The following is a 16,771-nucleotide window of genomic DNA, read 5'->3' on the forward strand; positions in this document are numbered from 1 at the left end:
ATAAGAGAGTGGATGTAAAAACACTTTACAAAGCATAGAAATAAAAGCAACTAAGAATCAGGACCCCCCCCCCAAATTCTTGAATTTACTATGATAGATATTTCCTGGAAGAAATGTGATCATCTTCAAAACTGCAGTGGTTTTGAAGCTGATAATTTATTTATTTATTTTTTTTTTTTATTGTTAGAACAACTTAGCAAAATAAAATTCCAGTTTATTGGTGGACAACATTGATTCACACATAAACAGGCCTAAAAAAGAAAAAATAGCAACTTCATAGACAAAAATGGAAAAAAAGGAACCTTTTATCTTTGGCCTTTTGAACCATCTCATACAAACCAACTACTTACAGTACAGCTAAATATATACACAAAAAAGGTTACTGGAATGCTCAGAATAAGATTGTTTCATTGTTGTTTTTGCCTTTTTTAGAAGGTTTTTTTTTCTTCTTTAAGATTATAATGAACATGGTCACACAGCAAGTAAAGTCAGAAGTAGGACAGAGAACACTCCAAAAGCTGGTTTGGTCATCTGAGACCATTAAAAATGGCTGACCCTAACAATATGTACAAAAAGTAAATAAAAAATACAAACAAATTTTTTTTTTGGTTTTAAATAACTTCTAAGGAAAAAAAAGCAGGGCCTTGGAAGTTTTGGTTCTTTTTTCTTCCCCTGTTGCAAATTCTTGTGGTTTTGGTTGGGTAGTAGAGAGTGCATGTCATCTGCAGGCAGCACTGCCCATGGTGGGCAAGCGAGTCTCTCTAAGGTGACCACATTTAGATTCTGAGACAGGAAATGGAGGGTGAATATGTCATGGTGGCCTTTTTTTTTTTTTTTTTTAAGTTTTTTAAGTTTAACTTTTCCTTTTTTGCTGTCTAGTCATCCTCATCGTCTTCTGCTTCTTGGTGTCAACATCATCATCCTCATCATCTTCAGCTGCTTGTTGGTCTCTGGCGGCCTCAGCTTCCTCATCTTCATCTCCATCCTCTTCTTCACCGTCACCTTCCTCCTCCCTCCTCGTCTTCCTCCCCACCTTACTCCTCTTCTTCATCTACCTCATTGTCAGCCTTCTGCTCCCCATTTTCCTCATTTGTGGTCCCATTAGCCAGGGAACTGCCCTTTCATTTTCTGCCTTCTTCACAACTTCCTCCTTCTCCTTTAAGCCCCTGGTGGTGATCTCGGAGATGGTGTCCACGGCTGGCTCTGACATGGTGGGGTATCCAATGCAGGAGATGGAAAAGAAAGTGAGAGTTTGGGGACTCTGGCAATAAAGATGCTGGAGTCTGGGAGTTGAGGGGAGGGAGTAGTGACTGTGGTGAGTAGGGAAACCTGGGAACAATGCAAAGATAGCTTTTCACAGCAGCCAGTGGAGAAGGGGAGCTTAAATCTGATAATAATGCTACCCCCGTGCCCTCCCCTCCCCTCCCCTCTTCTATTCCATGTATATTAACTTCTTAGACATTAACTTTATGAATCTTTTAGGGAAAAAGACCAGGAAAATTGTGTTTTGTTTTGATTGGTAAAGCATGGCAATGGTATGTGCAGGATACTGTGAGTCACTTGGAAGTGCTTTGAGTGCATGGCTTTGTTTCTGAGTGCGAAAGGCACTGCACAAAGTAGTGGGCCTGGGATGTGCCCAGAGTCTCACTGCAGGCTTAATATTCCCATGAAATCTTGTGTTTTACCCTGAACACGTGCAGAATTTGCATTCTATTCCATGATTTACACGTTTGTTATTTGTTTTAATATAAAAATGTTTCCTACAACTCTGAGTATAATTGATACTCTGTGTATTCTGTAGCCTCTTGTATTATTTCCTCTTCCCTCAGGGAATGGCTTGCTCATTTGGAAAAGGCCAGGCATATATCATTGTAGAGTTTCTTTTGTTTCTTTCTCCTTTCTGCTTCATCATTTTTCTGGGAGAAAAGAAAGTTAGGGGTCTAAGTTGAAATTGGAGAAACTGGCAAATTAAAATCACATAGGGAAAGAAGAATTGCTGTTTGATACTATACCAGTAAAAATAACAGGCTATTTACTGCTGGTAGAGACTTGGTCTTTGGTGTTTGCAGTCATCAAATGTATAAGATAATCCTTGCTAATACAGTCTACTTTCTACTTAGGTTCTAGGTCCCAATTCTACTGCAAATAGTATCATGGCCTCTTATCAACAACAGAAGACTTCGGCTCCTGTTTTTGGTTAGTATTTTTTCCCTATAAATTATTACAGTAGTAAGCTGAAGGAATATCTTTCTGTAAGTATTAAAACATCAGCAGTATAAGGAGAGATTGGGTATTGACTACAATTTTTGCTCAGTTCTAAGATTACATTTTAGTAAGATCAGTTTTATGCTTCTATTCATGGGGACTTGGTTGGGGGAAATCCAACATAACTATTATATGTATAATTTTTTAAAAAAATTTTACCGACAATGGCAAATACTTTTCCATATAGACATCACTGTTACAGTTTCAGTCTGAACGGTCTACGTTCACATATACATTTGAAAGGGTCTTCTGAAGTATCATTTTTGGCTATTGGCAGTTATATATTGCATCTTGGGGATATTTTCATAATGTTTGTTTATGAATGGGAGCTTTCTATCATATTTAGAATTGACAGTATAATTTGAAGGCAAACCCAAAGAATATTATCATTTTATCTGTATTTTTTATTTAGGTATACAGAAAATGTTTTGTTTGCTTGTTGGGGGGAGGTGGTTCTCAATTAGATCACATATATCCCTACAAGTTAGAAGCCCTAAAGGCTTTCTTTTGAAAGTTCATTAGAAACATTTGTTGGATCAACTTGGCACCTTGAGTATCTGCCTTTCAGGTGGATCAGTCAAGCATAGCACCTCGCTTTGTAAAGTTAGTGATATTTTTCTAAAATAATTAGTAGTTTTTACTGCTATTATTTGCATTTTCTAGCATGTGGCAGCCAATGTTCTGAAATTTTTTCATTTAAGTGCGGCACTATAGTAGCATCTAGATGACATTTGAAGTAGCCTGTGGGGATTCAAATTAAATTTTAATTTTAACAGCTTATGTTGCTACCATGAATGAACTACTACCTTCCATGCCAGCTAAAGTCATACATCCAAACAGTAACTGCTGTATCTCCAGCTCCCCTTGTTTCTGAAGTCTAGCAAGCTGCATTTGGTATCAGTTCCAACACATACATTTATTTCTGAGTTGCTAAAAATTCATCTTAGACCTGAGGAAGTTTGTCTATTATTTATTTTGAACTGTTGTCCAGTCAAGTTGTGATTTCTGCCTCTTGAGTTCCTTGCTGCCGACCTTGTGCTGACCTTCAGGTCAGATCCAGTCGCACCATTCCCTGAGGTATTCTAGATGGCTTTCCCATTTCAGAGAGTACTTTCATTTCCTAGCTGAGCCATAAAGCCATTCTGTAATATTTAAGAGCTCATCATTATCTGAGTGTTTATTGTCATTGTCCTGTGGTTACATGGTTGTGAAAAGGGAAGTTCTCATAATTCAAAAATTGGCATTGATGAACTAATTACAAAATGAGTCCCACTCAGATATTCCTCAAATGCCCTGCCCAGCTAACAGTGGTTAAGTATTCACACATCTCCATAAGTGGGATCAGTGACTTGATGGGGCATTTTCTCTGATTATTTCGTGCTTTGATGCAGTGCAATATCATGCAGATCAGTTGCAAGTTTTGCAAAAATGTATTTCATAAAATGGATTAAAGTGACGTTGGGAAGGTACTTGCATTACAGCTGAGTTGGACTTGTTACAATTTATAACAAAATAAGCACTTCAAATGATTTACCTGTCAAAGAATTAAGAGAGGTCTTTGGAAACATTGAAAATCCCTCAAGGTATTTTTATAAAAGTGACTGTTTTTTTGTGCTATGAAATTCAAACATGGGAATGTGAAAGATGTCATGTCCTGCTGTCACAGTTTGTCAGAATAATTACTTTCTTGCACAAAAGTCAATACTTGGTATTTATTCCAAGTTAAATCTAGAATCAAATATAGTTGTATTTATGCCTGATTTTTAAAAACCAGATAGAGCTTGCCGGGCACAGTGGTATGTGACCATAGTCCCAGCTACTCAGGAGGCTGAGGTGGAGGATCACTTGAGTTTGAGACCCAGGGCAATTATAGCAAGATCCCATCTCAAATAAAAGGAGAAAAAAATAAGATAGAGAATACATTATTTTCATAACTGGTTCCTTTTTCTTTAAAAGATCGTCTTATTCAGACTTTACCATCTATGAAATTGTGGACCTTGTTGACAGTGAATTCACTTAAGCAGCCTTTTCCTAGTGGCGATATTCTTATATAACCCAAACCTCCTGTTGGCTTTTGTCTGTGTAGGTTTTTGTTTTGGCAGTATGGAGAACAGTAAGTGTATGTGTAATTACAAAACTGACAAGGTTGCAGAGAAAATCTGAATTATAAAGTATGTCAAAGAAAATTTATTAATAGAACGATAATTTCTAGTCATGCTATGTCTGTATATATGCATGCATGTATTATGTATAATATAAAAATCATGTTTTGAAAACATTTTATCTTGAGGATTTTCCTCACATTGTTAAATATTCTTTCAAAGTACAGTTGACCCTTGAACAACATGGGTTTGAACTGCATGGGTCCACTTACGTCTGGATTTTTTCAATAAATATACTGGAAAATCTTTTGGAGATTTGCAATAATTTAAAAAAACAGACAAACCAGCCTGGAAATATTTTAAAATTTTAAGAAAAAGGTATGTCATAAATGCATAAAACACATGTAGATACTAGTCTATTTAATATTTAAAAATTAAAAAAAAACGGTATGTCAAATGCATAAAGTACATGTTGATACTAGTCTGTTTTATCATTTACTAACAAAACATACACAAATCTATTATAAACAGTTAAAATTTATCAGAACTTAACACATACTTACCACATGCATTTAAGAGAAATGTAAACAAATGTAAAGATGCAATATTAAATCATAAGTGCATAAAATTAACTGTAGTACACACTGGTAATTTCATAGCCACCTCTTGTTGCTATGGCAGTGAGCTTAACTGTTTTGAGTATCCACTTAAAATGCCCTGTGGTGCTAATCATCTCTGCATGAGCAGTTTGTCTCCAATAAGCTGAGTATAGCAGTAAAAAGTGATAGCTCATGGTTCTTGTATATTTTTTTAAATCATGTTTAGTTAATACCATAAACCTTAATTGGGAGCCACTGGATGTGCCACTGGTGATGCTAGAAGTGCTCCCAAGAAGCAAAAAGTCATGACGTCACTGGAAAAAAGGCCAGGTACAGTGGCTCAAACCAATAATCTCAGCTCTTTGGGAAGCTGAGGCAGGAGGATCTCTTGAGGTTAGGGATTAGAGACAAGCCTGAGCAACATAAAAAGACCCTGTCTCTACCAAAAAAAGAAAAAGTTGAATTGCTTGATTATGACCAACAGATTGAGATCTACAGTTGTAATTCCCTACCATTTCAAGATAAATGAATCCAGCCTAAGGAACATTACAAAAAAAGAAAACTCATGAAGCCATTGCTGTAGCTATGCCAGCATGCATGAAAACCTTGCACTTTTTGAGAAGTACCTTTTTATCTCATATTGAAAAATGCAGCTTTTATGTGGGTGCAGGATTGCTATAAGAAAGGTATGCATATAGACTAACATGATTCCAGAAAAGCTGAAGTCATATGAGAGCGTAAAGCAAAAGAAATGTGAAGGTTCTAAAACTGGATGTCAGCAAAGGATGGCTTGATAATTTTAGAAACAGGTTTGGCTTAAAAAATGTCAAAATAATGGGAGAAGCAGCTTCTGCTGACCAAGAGGCAGCAGACAAGTTCCCAGACACCATTAAGAGAATCATCGTGGAGAAAGGATATCTGCCTGAATATGTTTTGAACACAGACAGAAGTACCCTATTATGGAAAAAATGCCACAAAAGACATTTATTAGTAAGGAAGAGAAGCAAACACCAGGATTTAAGGCAGGAAGGGATTGGCTAACTCTACTCTTTTGTGCAAATGCAGTTGGGTTTATGATCAGGATTGCCCTTATCTATAAAGCTGCTAACCCCTGAGCCTTGAAGCTGCATGGACCCTTTGATGATATGAGCACTGAAACTAAAGGAAACTGTGGAAGGATTGGTACTGTATAGAAACATTTTTAGAGACTAAAAAGGCAAAAAAAATTAGAAATCTTGGTGTATTTCTATAAAGTTACACTGAGTGTGCCTGCCTGTCTTGCCTCCCCTTCTTCGTCTACCTCTTCTGCCTCTGCCACCCCTGAGACAGCAGGACCAATCCCTCCTCTTTCCCCTCCTCCTCCTCAACATGATGGCAATGAGGATGAAAGGTCTTTATGGTGATCCACTCCCATTTAGTGAATCAGAATATATTTTCTCTTCCTTAAGATTATCTTAATTATATTTTCTTTTCTCTAACTTACTGTATTGTAAGAATATGGTATATAATACATATAATGTGTGTTAATCAACTATATTATTGGTAAGGCTTCTGGTCAATAGTAGGCTATATTAGTAGTTATGTTTTTGGGGAGTCAGAAGTTATATATGGGTTTGTGACTATGTGGGGGGAGGGGAGGTTGATACCCCTAATCCCTGCATTGTTCAATGGTCAACTGTAATTTTTATGTTTGAATGATTCATGTGCAGATGCACTATAAAAAGTTTAATTATAAATAGTGCTGAGAAAGAACATTCTTATATATATCCATATTTTCTCATGTTTCTGCTTCCTATATATGATTACTGGTTAGACAAGAGACTTCACAAATCTAACCGAAAGAATGCCTAGGAGTTTTAGGTTACAGTGGCAAAATTTTCCACTAACCTTCCACCTCCTTTACATTTTTTATTAAAGCAGAGGCATCGGCCGGGTACTGTGGCTCACACCTGTAATCCTAGCACTTTGGGAGGCCGAGGCAGTGGATCGTTTGAGCTCAGGAGTTTGAGACCAGCCTGAGCAAGAGCGAGACTCCATCTCTACTAAAAATAGAAATTAGCCGGACAACTAAAAATATATATAGAAAAAAATGAGCCGGGCATGGTGGCGCATGCCTGTAGTCCCAGCTCCTCGGGAGGCTGAGGCAGGAAGATCGCTTGAGCCCAGGAGTTTGAGGTTGCTGTGAGCTGTGCTGACGCCATGGCACTCTAGCCTGGGCAACAGGGTGAGACTCTGTCTCAAAAAATAAAATAAAATAAAATAATATAAAAAGCAGAGGCATTTTTATTGATCAAATGTTTTTAGAATTTTTTATCCTAAAGTAGTTTCTGTCCATTAACTTTACTTACTATAATACATGCTACCAAACTTTTTTTTACTCTTTAAAAATTGAGGTAAATTTGACATATAGTGAAATGTACAGATCTTAGGTGTATAATTTGAAGAGTTTTAATGTTTATAGCCATGCATCTACCACCACCCTTCCCAGTTTCAGTATGGAACATTCTTCCGCTTTGAATCACTTGGTGAGCATGCCTAAAGTTGAAATGCAGTCCCTCCTCTCAGGGCAGGGCCTCCAGTCTGTTTGCTCTGACCTAAAGGTTACAAGGGTTGTAGAAACATTAACTCTAGCTCTGATAGTTATCTTGTAGCTACAAAACCCAGTCTCATAGTTCGTTTAGCTTAGAGTTATTGCCTCAGTTCCCACCAACAAGAATGTGTGTGTCAAAGTTTTCCTTTCTTCCTTTCTTTTAGATGCTGAGCTTTTTATACCACCAAAGATCAACAAGAAAACCCAGTGGAAACTGAGCCTGCTAGAGTGACTGACTACAGCTTAGGAGGGCTCCAGCAGAGATGACCATTTTGCACTGAGTCCTAGTTGTCCTTTCACCTCTTGCTCTTTGAGGCCTGGCTATCGAGAACTGGGAAGAGTAAGATGATGATTTACCTTTAGCATTGCTGAGAGCTGCTGTGTGCCCCAGACTTCAGCAGACACCAAGCAATTCTATTTTTATTTTGTGTATATATCTTAATCATTAGCAAAATGTTAATCTTTAATCAATACAGCATCATTTTTGTGACAATTACTGTTCTTTTACGTGTGCTGTTTGAGAGCATATTTATGCTAATCATGATAGGATTTCCTTCCCAGCTACTGATCTGATTCGTATAGGGACCTTGGGCAAGTTCCATAATTGATTTGTACTGCAGTTCCTCATCTGTTAATTGGGAATAATGTTTCATGGTTTCTACCTCAAAAGTGTGAAGACAAGTGAAATAATTTTCTAAATTGTACTGAAGGGGAGAGTATTATATATAAACAACGACTATTAGTGCTACCAACATTTGGTCAGATATAATCACTATTTGCTTCTTTTTATCTTAAAGCAGAATAAAAAGTATCCTTTGAAATTCTAAGCTTTTCTATGCTGACAGCTATTATTCTGTAACACCTTACCAGATCATGTGCTTTCAGTTATACCTGGGCTGAGACTTTTATAGTTACATTGTCCATAGGAACTGTTTTATTGCCTGTGTATTTTCTGCTAGAGAGTTAGCAATGTTAGATCTGGAACAGATTAGAATTTCTAAATAGTATCATGCACATTTGGTTTAGGTGAGCAGTGTGCAGTGTATAGCATGCATGGTTGTAAATTATCTCTTCTCCAAATACTGCTTCCTTTAACTGAAATGTTTTTGTCAGTGTCTAGGCCATTTTATTTATTTCTCTTTATGGTGCTTAACTCACCCCTGTTTCATTCAGTTTCTCAAAAGAACTTTCAGTTATTTTCTTTGGAAGAAATGAGAATGTTTTCTCTTTTTGGTGCATCGACGAAAAGCCTGGTTGTTCTGATAACAGTTTTATGGCTAATCCTTGGGTAAGGTAAAAAACCTCTTCCATGTTTTTCTATCAGACCAGACCTTCATTACTGTACATGAACTAACATGTAATGCTGCTTTGAATCCTCAGAGAATAGATATACCCAAAATTGTAATTTAAGAAGACTTTCCCTAATACAGCAAGACGTTAACTATAGAATCTGGAGGCATTCACTGTATAATTCAACTTTCCTGTATGTTTGAAAATTTTCACAAAATAATAGTGGGGGGAAAAAGAGGAAGAAGATATACTCTGCTATGGGGAAATCTACTTTTTGATTCATACCCATAACAGATTTGCTATAACTAAGTGCCCAACGTGGAAAGGCCGAAAGTACTTTGTGACTACTCTTTGGCATGGGTAAATGAGCATGGTCACTCATGTGACATTTTAGTATATTATAGCGCTCTTGCTTTGTATAACATTAAAGGGACCCATGCTGATAGCTTGGAAATAGAAGTAAATGTGTCTGTTGATAATGGTCTGAATGTTCATGAATGCTAACTTTCCTTTAGATAATGTATTGAAGCAGTAGGAAAGAATTTGTGTGGATGCAAACTATTGTCAGTTATTTCCACATCAACAGCAAAGCCAAGGAAGGATTCATGGGAAAAATGGAGTGTATAGGAAAAGGAGAAACTCCTATGAGTGGTGAATACTTAATTTTGGAAAAAGATTCTGTTACATTCTGTTAATAGAAAAGAGTACATACCCTTCCCCAAAATTAGTACCCTGTCTCAAAAGCAAGTTCATGCTGCAATAAGCTAGAATCTTCAGTTGTTTTCTTAATTCCATTGAGTCAGAGAGCTTTGCTCAGATGCTCCAGACATCGAGAGGGAACTTGCAGAGGATTGTCTTCTTTGATCAAAGTGATTTTAACTTTACATTTTTCAAAAAACTGAGCAGGAGCTGATGTTTTTATTATGAGTGTAGCTTGGTGTAATTTCTTAGCACGGCTGCATATTTTAAGATAAATTTCTCTCTATATACACATATACATACGTACACACACACGCACACACACACACTTGAAATTTGTCATAGCCATGACTGAAGAGGGTGTTTTAAAAAAATAAAACTGACGATTCTTAGGAATTTAAGGTGACTGCAAGTTTGGGAAGCAAAATTAGTTATTTTTCCTCCTGTAGTGCTGGTTATCTGTGCTTCTATAGAAGCATCACCTGGACAAGTTGTTGGGAGTCTTTATTGTCCTTCTTTGTCTTATTTATTAGTAAGTGAGTGAGGATGAAAATCTGAAGCGCTAGGTAACTACAAATACTCAAGAGGCTGTAGACAAGCCAAGGCTAATATGGTGACATTTGGCAGTGCTGAAGGCCTGTTTTGATTCTTGTGCTCCTGTGTTCTCTGTTTTGCTGAGCCTTTGCCTATGTCTTGTGTGTGCAGTAGGCTGCCCCACTGTTACTCTTATTGGCTCTAAAGTCCCAGGAACTTTAAGAACAGATGTCCTCCTGGTATAAAGGAAAGAACAAGGTTTTGGGTCATGTGTCCACCATCTTAGTGTCCATAGACAAGGCCCCTTAATTTGAGCCTTGCTTTCTTCCAGCTTGAATGCCCATCAGGCTAAGTAGGGTTTTTTAATGGCACTATTGACATTTTGGGTCTTATCATTCTTTGTATGTGGGGCAGAGAGAGTTGTCCTGTGCAGGTGTAGGATATTTAACAACTTCCCTAGCCTTTACCCACTAGATGCCAGTAGTATACACTCCCACCCCTGTTATGACTACCAAAAATATCTTTAGATATTGTCAAATGTCCCCTGGGGGTCAAAATTACCTCCAGCTGATGAACTAGAGGATTCTTTTTCTACTAGGGCAATTGTGAGGATCAAGTGAGAGAATTTATAAAAGTGCTTTTAAAAAGACTATGTATTGGTATTTTTCATTTTAAAATGAACATTTAGGCCTAGGAAGTCCTGAAGACTTCCCTCCACCAGAACCACCTCCCACTCCTCCCCTTCATCAAGACCTTAGCCTTTTGGGGGATTCTTGATTTGGGGTTCATAGACTCCTAAGATATCTGAATATAGAAGTATATTTGGTTTTCTCTGTGATCTTATATATTAGGTCCTTAAACATGAAATGTTCGATTTCCAATCAAAAGTGTTTATTATATCTCAAACAAGAAGCAGTACAATTAATCAAAGTATGCACCTAAACTATCGACACAGTTTTGCCATCTTAACAGTAGCTTGTTTATGCCAGCAGCGAAGCCTAGAGAGCCAGTAGCTATGAAATCACCAAAGCTGTTTTCAACAGCTTGTTGAGAATTAAATATTTTTCCTTGCAAGAACTGATCCAAAGACTGGAAAAAGTGGTGGTCAGTTGGTGCAAGGTCTGGTGAATACAGTGGATGACAGAGAGTTTCCAAGCCCAGCATCTGTAGTTTGAGCAGTGTTTGTGCGACATGTGGTCAAGCGTTGTCTTGCAAGAGGATTGGCCTGACTCTATTGACCAATCTCAGCTGCTTAATTGCAAGCATCCTCATCATTTTGTTCAATCGGCTGCAGTAGACATCTGCTGTAATCAGTTGACCAGATTTCATGAAGGGGTAGTGGATAATACCAGCGCTGGACCACCAAACAGACACCATTAGCTGTTTGGATGAATATTTGGTTTTCAGCTGTGTTTTGGCACTTCATCTTGATCTAAGCATTGTGCTGAATACTTGTAGTTGTCAAAAAGAATCCATTTCTTGTCACATGTAACTATACGGTGTAGAAATGGTTCGCCTTTATGTCGTGACAGCAAAGAAAGGCAAGCTTCAAGACAGTTTCTCTTCTGATGCTTACTTAATTCATGTGGAACCCATCTATCCAGCTTCTTCACCTTGCTGATTTGTTTCAAATGGTTCAATATTGTTGGGATAGTAATGTCAAACCTTGCTGCTAATTCATACATAGGTCGAGATGTATTTGCTTCCACTACAGCTTTCAGCCCATCATCATCCACCTTGGTGTCATGTCGCCCATGTGGCTCATTTTCAAGATTAAAATCACCAGAATGGAACTTCTCAAACCATCGATATACTGTGCATGCATTAGCCACATCCTTCCCAAACACTTTATTGATATTTTGAGCTGTCTGTCTGCACTGGTTCCATGATGGAACTCATATTCAAAAATAACACAAATTTTTTGACATATTCATGGTTTCACAAAAATTGCTCTTAAAAAAATTTTGAAAGATAATCACAAGCCAAAACATGGGTTTGAAAGACTGAGGGTGTACCTTCACAATAAACATAAAACAAGAAGCATCAAAGTGAAATGTCAGAGATGTCAACTGTCAAAGTTAGTACTTAAGGAAATCGGACATTCCATACTTAATAACCTAACACTTTATTTTATACCCTTAAAAATATTCTTAGAAGGAGTTCATAGGCTTTACCACCCTGCCAGAGAGGTCCAAAGGTTAAGAACTAACCAAAACTTGACCCTGCCTGTCAGTGAATGATTGTGGAGTGTTGACTGCAGAGTGGTTTGGAAACCGGCGTAAACAAGATGTACCTCTGTCAAGTCACTGTACCCAAATCCCTGGCTGATGCCTAGATACTCAAGTGTGAGGTTTGGTCATCTTTGCTGAATCATAGGAAGCTCAGCTGCCCTTCTGTGGCTGGTTGTCTGCTGATGCCAGCCAGATATGCTTACTCACCAGACCTGGATCCAGGATCAGGCACTTGAGGCCTTTCAAGGTTGTCTAGGCAAACCTGGAGGCTGTGGGAATGGCTCTGTAGGACTTCTCCCTAGAGATGGTAGAGATGCCAGCTCTCTGCTGAATGCTTTTGAGTGCCTGTGTGGCTAAGGACCATAGTAGGAGATTTTTGGCTTTTCGTATAAGAGGTAGAAGTCTGCAAGATACTGTCTATTGTGAACACCTCCCAGAGGCCTGATATTTAGGTGTTTGTCTCTAGTTTTTTATATCTGCTGTGTAAGGTAGGCATTTGTATTCAATTTTATAGATAAGCAAAGACTTGGGTCACATAGATAAGAGCAAAATAGGGTTTCAAACCATAGGTCCCAAAGGCCATGTTCTTTCCCACTATTTCATGTTGCCTCCTGATGGTGTTCAGATTTCTGAGCTTTAAAGTCAGGGCAAAGAATGTACTGGGGGCTGTTATAAGAATCACCAATTCATAGTGCTTCAAGTACAAACTCCCTTTGTAGGAATACCATAGAACTTGGTCAGCTCTGGAAGGGCTTCCCTGGTTACTGAGGATACGTATGTTCCTTTGGGCTCCTTGGTTGAATTAAAATGATCAGCACAGGGCAGGCTTCCATAAACCTACACTATCAGCTCCATAACCACCCCAAACTTGAGCCCACCCCAAACTGTATGCTCTGTAGGCTGATGGAGAATCCACTCTGGTGGGAGATGGGCAGCTACTTCTTGCAGTGTCTAAAGAATGACCGTGGCTTCCATCCTTGACCTCAATGCTAGTAGCCCAAGATAAATCTCACCCCAGTTTTTAAAAAGGGGAGATCTATATAGCATTCATTCTCTGAAGAGTTGCCCCTTACCTTAGTCATAATATGCTAGGCTCTGGCAGCAGTTACCATGATGGCTTAATAAGAACTGGTATTGAGATTTAAGTGACTAGAACTAAAAGAAAGTATAGGTAAAGCAGGGGTCAGACATCTTTACCAGCTCTTTCCAAGCCTTCAGAATTGCTTATGAAGTATGTAATATACAGTGCTGGTTTGTGGGAGATTGAACCAATACAGCTACCTCCTATTGGCATTATGGAAAGGGAGCTGCTTATATGCCCTGACACCATTTACCTATAATCTACCTTCGTTGCATTCCCCCTTCCAAGCAGATTTTAACAATAAAGTAGTTTCTGAGATGGGGAATGCACAAAATAAGGAACAGAATAATTTTAAAGCTAGTTTCTCTCAGGAAAATGTGTTTAGGCAATCAGCATATAATGCATGTCTTTTTTTGTTCATCCTCCCCAGTTGCTTTTGTTTTGGCAAATGTATATTTTAAGGCATATGGTGCATCTTTAAAGTTCTTATTAAGTCAGGAAATAGCGAAACACACCGTGGAGGGGAACATGAGGGGTGTTTAATGCTACAGGAATGAAGGTGCTGGCTCAGCTCCCTGTGTGTAGGAGAGCACTCACCCAGCAAAGCTGATGTACTGCCCGTGCAGTGGCCGCGCCTCATGGGCATTCAGAAGCATCTTCTGTAGAGGAAGAAAGGCCCGTGTTCCTCGTACTCAGAGCGGTGGACCCACAGTGGTTGGAAGCCCTGAAGTGACGCCAGGATGGAGCCACCAGTCCACACTGAACTGTCTCTCTCAGACAACACATTTACCTGTGGGGTGTCATTGGGACACATGTTACTCAGCTCCTTCTGCAGACGGTTAGGGAAACCGCTGAGCATAGTGCTGCCCCCACAGAGCAGGATGTTCCCCATGAGATCCCGTTTGAGGGCAACATCACACTTGTTAAGGCAGGACACTGTCTGGGTGTGGAGGCCCAGCTGCATGGACTTGATGAGAGATGGCTTGAAGAACATCTCTGAGCAGAGGAACCTTTCCTGGCACAGTTCTATCTCATTCCCATCAGGCAGAATGTACTGGATCATATGCTCATTGGGAGGGACTTTCTTCTCTTCGATGGGATCCAGAGCCACAAAGCAGCATTTCCTCTTGATGTCCTCCACGATGCTTATCTGGTCCTCAGTGAAGTGCTTCCCTGCACTGTTCATCAGGCCCATCAGGTAGAATGTCAAGTCAGAGCCTGCATAGTCTAGCCTTCCGGTGATGCTGGGCAAAGGGTATCCCTCATAGATGGGGACCACATAGGACACGCCGTGGCCAACCTCCACCACCAGGCCGGAGGTCCTTCCATAGGAGTACATGGACAGGCGGGACTGGTAGGCGATGTGCATTGCAGGAGTGTTGAAGGTTTCAAACAGCATTTCAGCATACTTCTCTCTGTTGGTGTGTGGGCTCAGGGGTGGGTCTGAAACCAAGACTGCATGATCCTCTGGGGCGATCTTCATTTCTTGTCGGAAGAGATATTCCCAGATATCCTGCACTGTATCCCAGTCCACGATGATGCCATGTCTCAGAGGATTAACTAGCTTGAGATGAAGCTCTGAATCGGCAATCTCCTGACCCACGTATGTCTCCTTGCGATTATCCCCAGTCTTGGCAGTCTCCATGTAGGGCTTGCCCACTGTTGTTGAGATCCTGTGAGAGGGCCTTGGCAGACCGGCAAAGCCACATTTGCAGTAGCCAGTGCCAAGGTCCACAACCACTGCTTTGGCCACCTCTTGCTTGGGCCTCCCATTGGCCACTGCTGATTTGGTAGGATCTTCTGGCTCCAAAGTCTTATGGCGGACCCACACTGCCCGCTTTGCTGGGCCATCCCTTAAGGAGGCAATCTGGAGGGCCTGTGTCTGTGTGGGGGGCTGATCACCCATCCTCTTGGCAGGCCCATCCCCTATGATTGCTGCCGGTGGACCCCACACGTTGTCAAGAGCCATACTGCTCTTGGAAAGTTCCTCGATCCCGCTGGCTTCAAGGCCTGAAAGGCCTAAATCAGAGGATAACTTGAGAATTTTCCCAACAGTGACATCACTGATTATGATGTAATATGGTGATCTGGGCTTTCTAGTTACTGGGAAACTTTGTCCAATGTTTGGGTATATTTGGGGTATTTTTGAAATACCTCCCCTTTTTCTAAATGTTGGGATTTTTAGGGTTTTAATTTTTTTAAAATTTTTAATACCACAGGAATCCAAATTGCACCTTTTTTCTAAATTTTGTCATAAACTTTATTTAGTCAATTAATATTTATTGAGTGCCTGCTATGTGCAAAGCAGCTGGGAATTCAGTGAAAAAAAAGACAAAAATCTCTTAGTCTACTTGGTGGGGGTTGAGGAGTGACAGACAATAACCAAAATAAATATATGTTAGAAAGCTCCTCCTCCTGCATTCCATATGCGTGTGAGTGTGTGTGGCACCACCATCCAGCCACCTAGTTGCTCAAGACAGAAACCTGGAGGTGGTGGAGAGGGCTCAAGTTTATGAGAGGACATAGCACTATAGTAATGAGTCAACTAACATTTTGAGTAGTCTGCCCAAGGTTGTACAGATTATAAGTGATAAAGCTGGATTTGAACCCAGGTCTTCTGAGTCCAGTTCCTTAGTCTTCCTTCTCTTCTGTACTGGCTTTCCATAAGGAATGGAAGAAAAGCAGGCTCAGGCAGTTCTGAGCACTGCCTTTCAATAGTCTGAGGTTGTCATGGGAGAATTCTCTTGCCCTGCACCACCTTGAGAGTAGACCAATTCATGGCTTCAGAGAGGTACAGATACCCTGTGTGAGGAAAAGTTTGTCACTCACAGCTGGCCATTCCAAACTCCTGGGTGGCATGTTCTAGAGCAGCAGCCCCCAGCCTTTTTGACACCAGAGACCAGTGTCATGGAAGACAGTTTTTCCATGGATGGGGAGGGGGTGGTTGCCACCTTAGCTCCACCTCAGATCATCAGGCGTTGGATTCTCATGGGGAGCATGCAACCTAGATCCCTAGCATGTGCAGTTTGCAGTGGAGTTCATACTCCTATGAGGGACTGATGCTGCTGCTGCTCTGAAGGGGGCAGGCAGTGATGGAGGTCCATGTGGGGACCCAGTGAATTGTCCTTTTTGGGTGGCAGGTCATATTTCTTGGGCACAGGTAGGGATTCCTCCTTCCCTCTTCCTCATGCCCCACATCTAATCATCTAATGTGAGTGCAGTGTTTGAGGCTAAAGAGGTCACAGGAGCCAATGAGAGAAGGCTTCAAATGCCAGGGTAAGAGTTTGGATTAAAGTTGGTTGGGGAACCAACAGATGAGATTCAATTCCACCTTCTAAACTCCTCTAGAACCTGTGTCTTCCACACTATGACAGCCCTAG

The 16,771-nt window shown here is 40.0% G+C and overlaps 2 protein-coding genes and 1 pseudogene across 4 annotated transcripts in view; 1 reads left to right on the forward strand and 2 right to left on the reverse strand.

Moving 5' to 3' along the window:
• Nucleotides 1–8,049, forward strand: part of ELP1 (elongator acetyltransferase complex subunit 1) — a 66,879-nt gene extending 58,830 nt beyond the window's left edge. For all 3 annotated transcript variants that reach the window (XM_045562545.1, XM_045562547.1, XM_045562548.1), the window contains 2 exons: nt 2,121–2,196; nt 7,721–8,049. In XM_045562545.1, coding sequence (XP_045418501.1) covers nt 2,121–2,196; nt 7,721–7,788 — 144 coding nt within the window. In that variant the 3' untranslated portion in view covers nt 7,789–8,049. The remainder of the gene's footprint in view (nt 1–2,120; nt 2,197–7,720) is intronic.
• On the reverse strand, nt 854–1,210 carry LOC123646324 (annotated as a pseudogene).
• Nucleotides 8,050–13,910: 5,861 nt separating the features above from the next.
• On the reverse strand, nt 13,911–15,407 carry ACTL7A (actin like 7A). The gene has a single exon (XM_045562553.1). The coding sequence runs from the start codon at nt 15,358–15,360 to the stop codon at nt 14,038–14,040; it is 1,323 nt and encodes a 440-aa protein (XP_045418509.1). The 5' UTR covers nt 15,361–15,407; the 3' UTR covers nt 13,911–14,037.
• Nucleotides 15,408–16,771: the final 1,364 nt, after the last annotated feature.

Source organism: Lemur catta, chromosome 10 (assembly GCF_020740605.2).
Source record: "Lemur catta isolate mLemCat1 chromosome 10, mLemCat1.pri, whole genome shotgun sequence".
NCBI lineage: Eukaryota > Metazoa > Chordata > Mammalia > Primates > Lemuridae > Lemur > Lemur catta.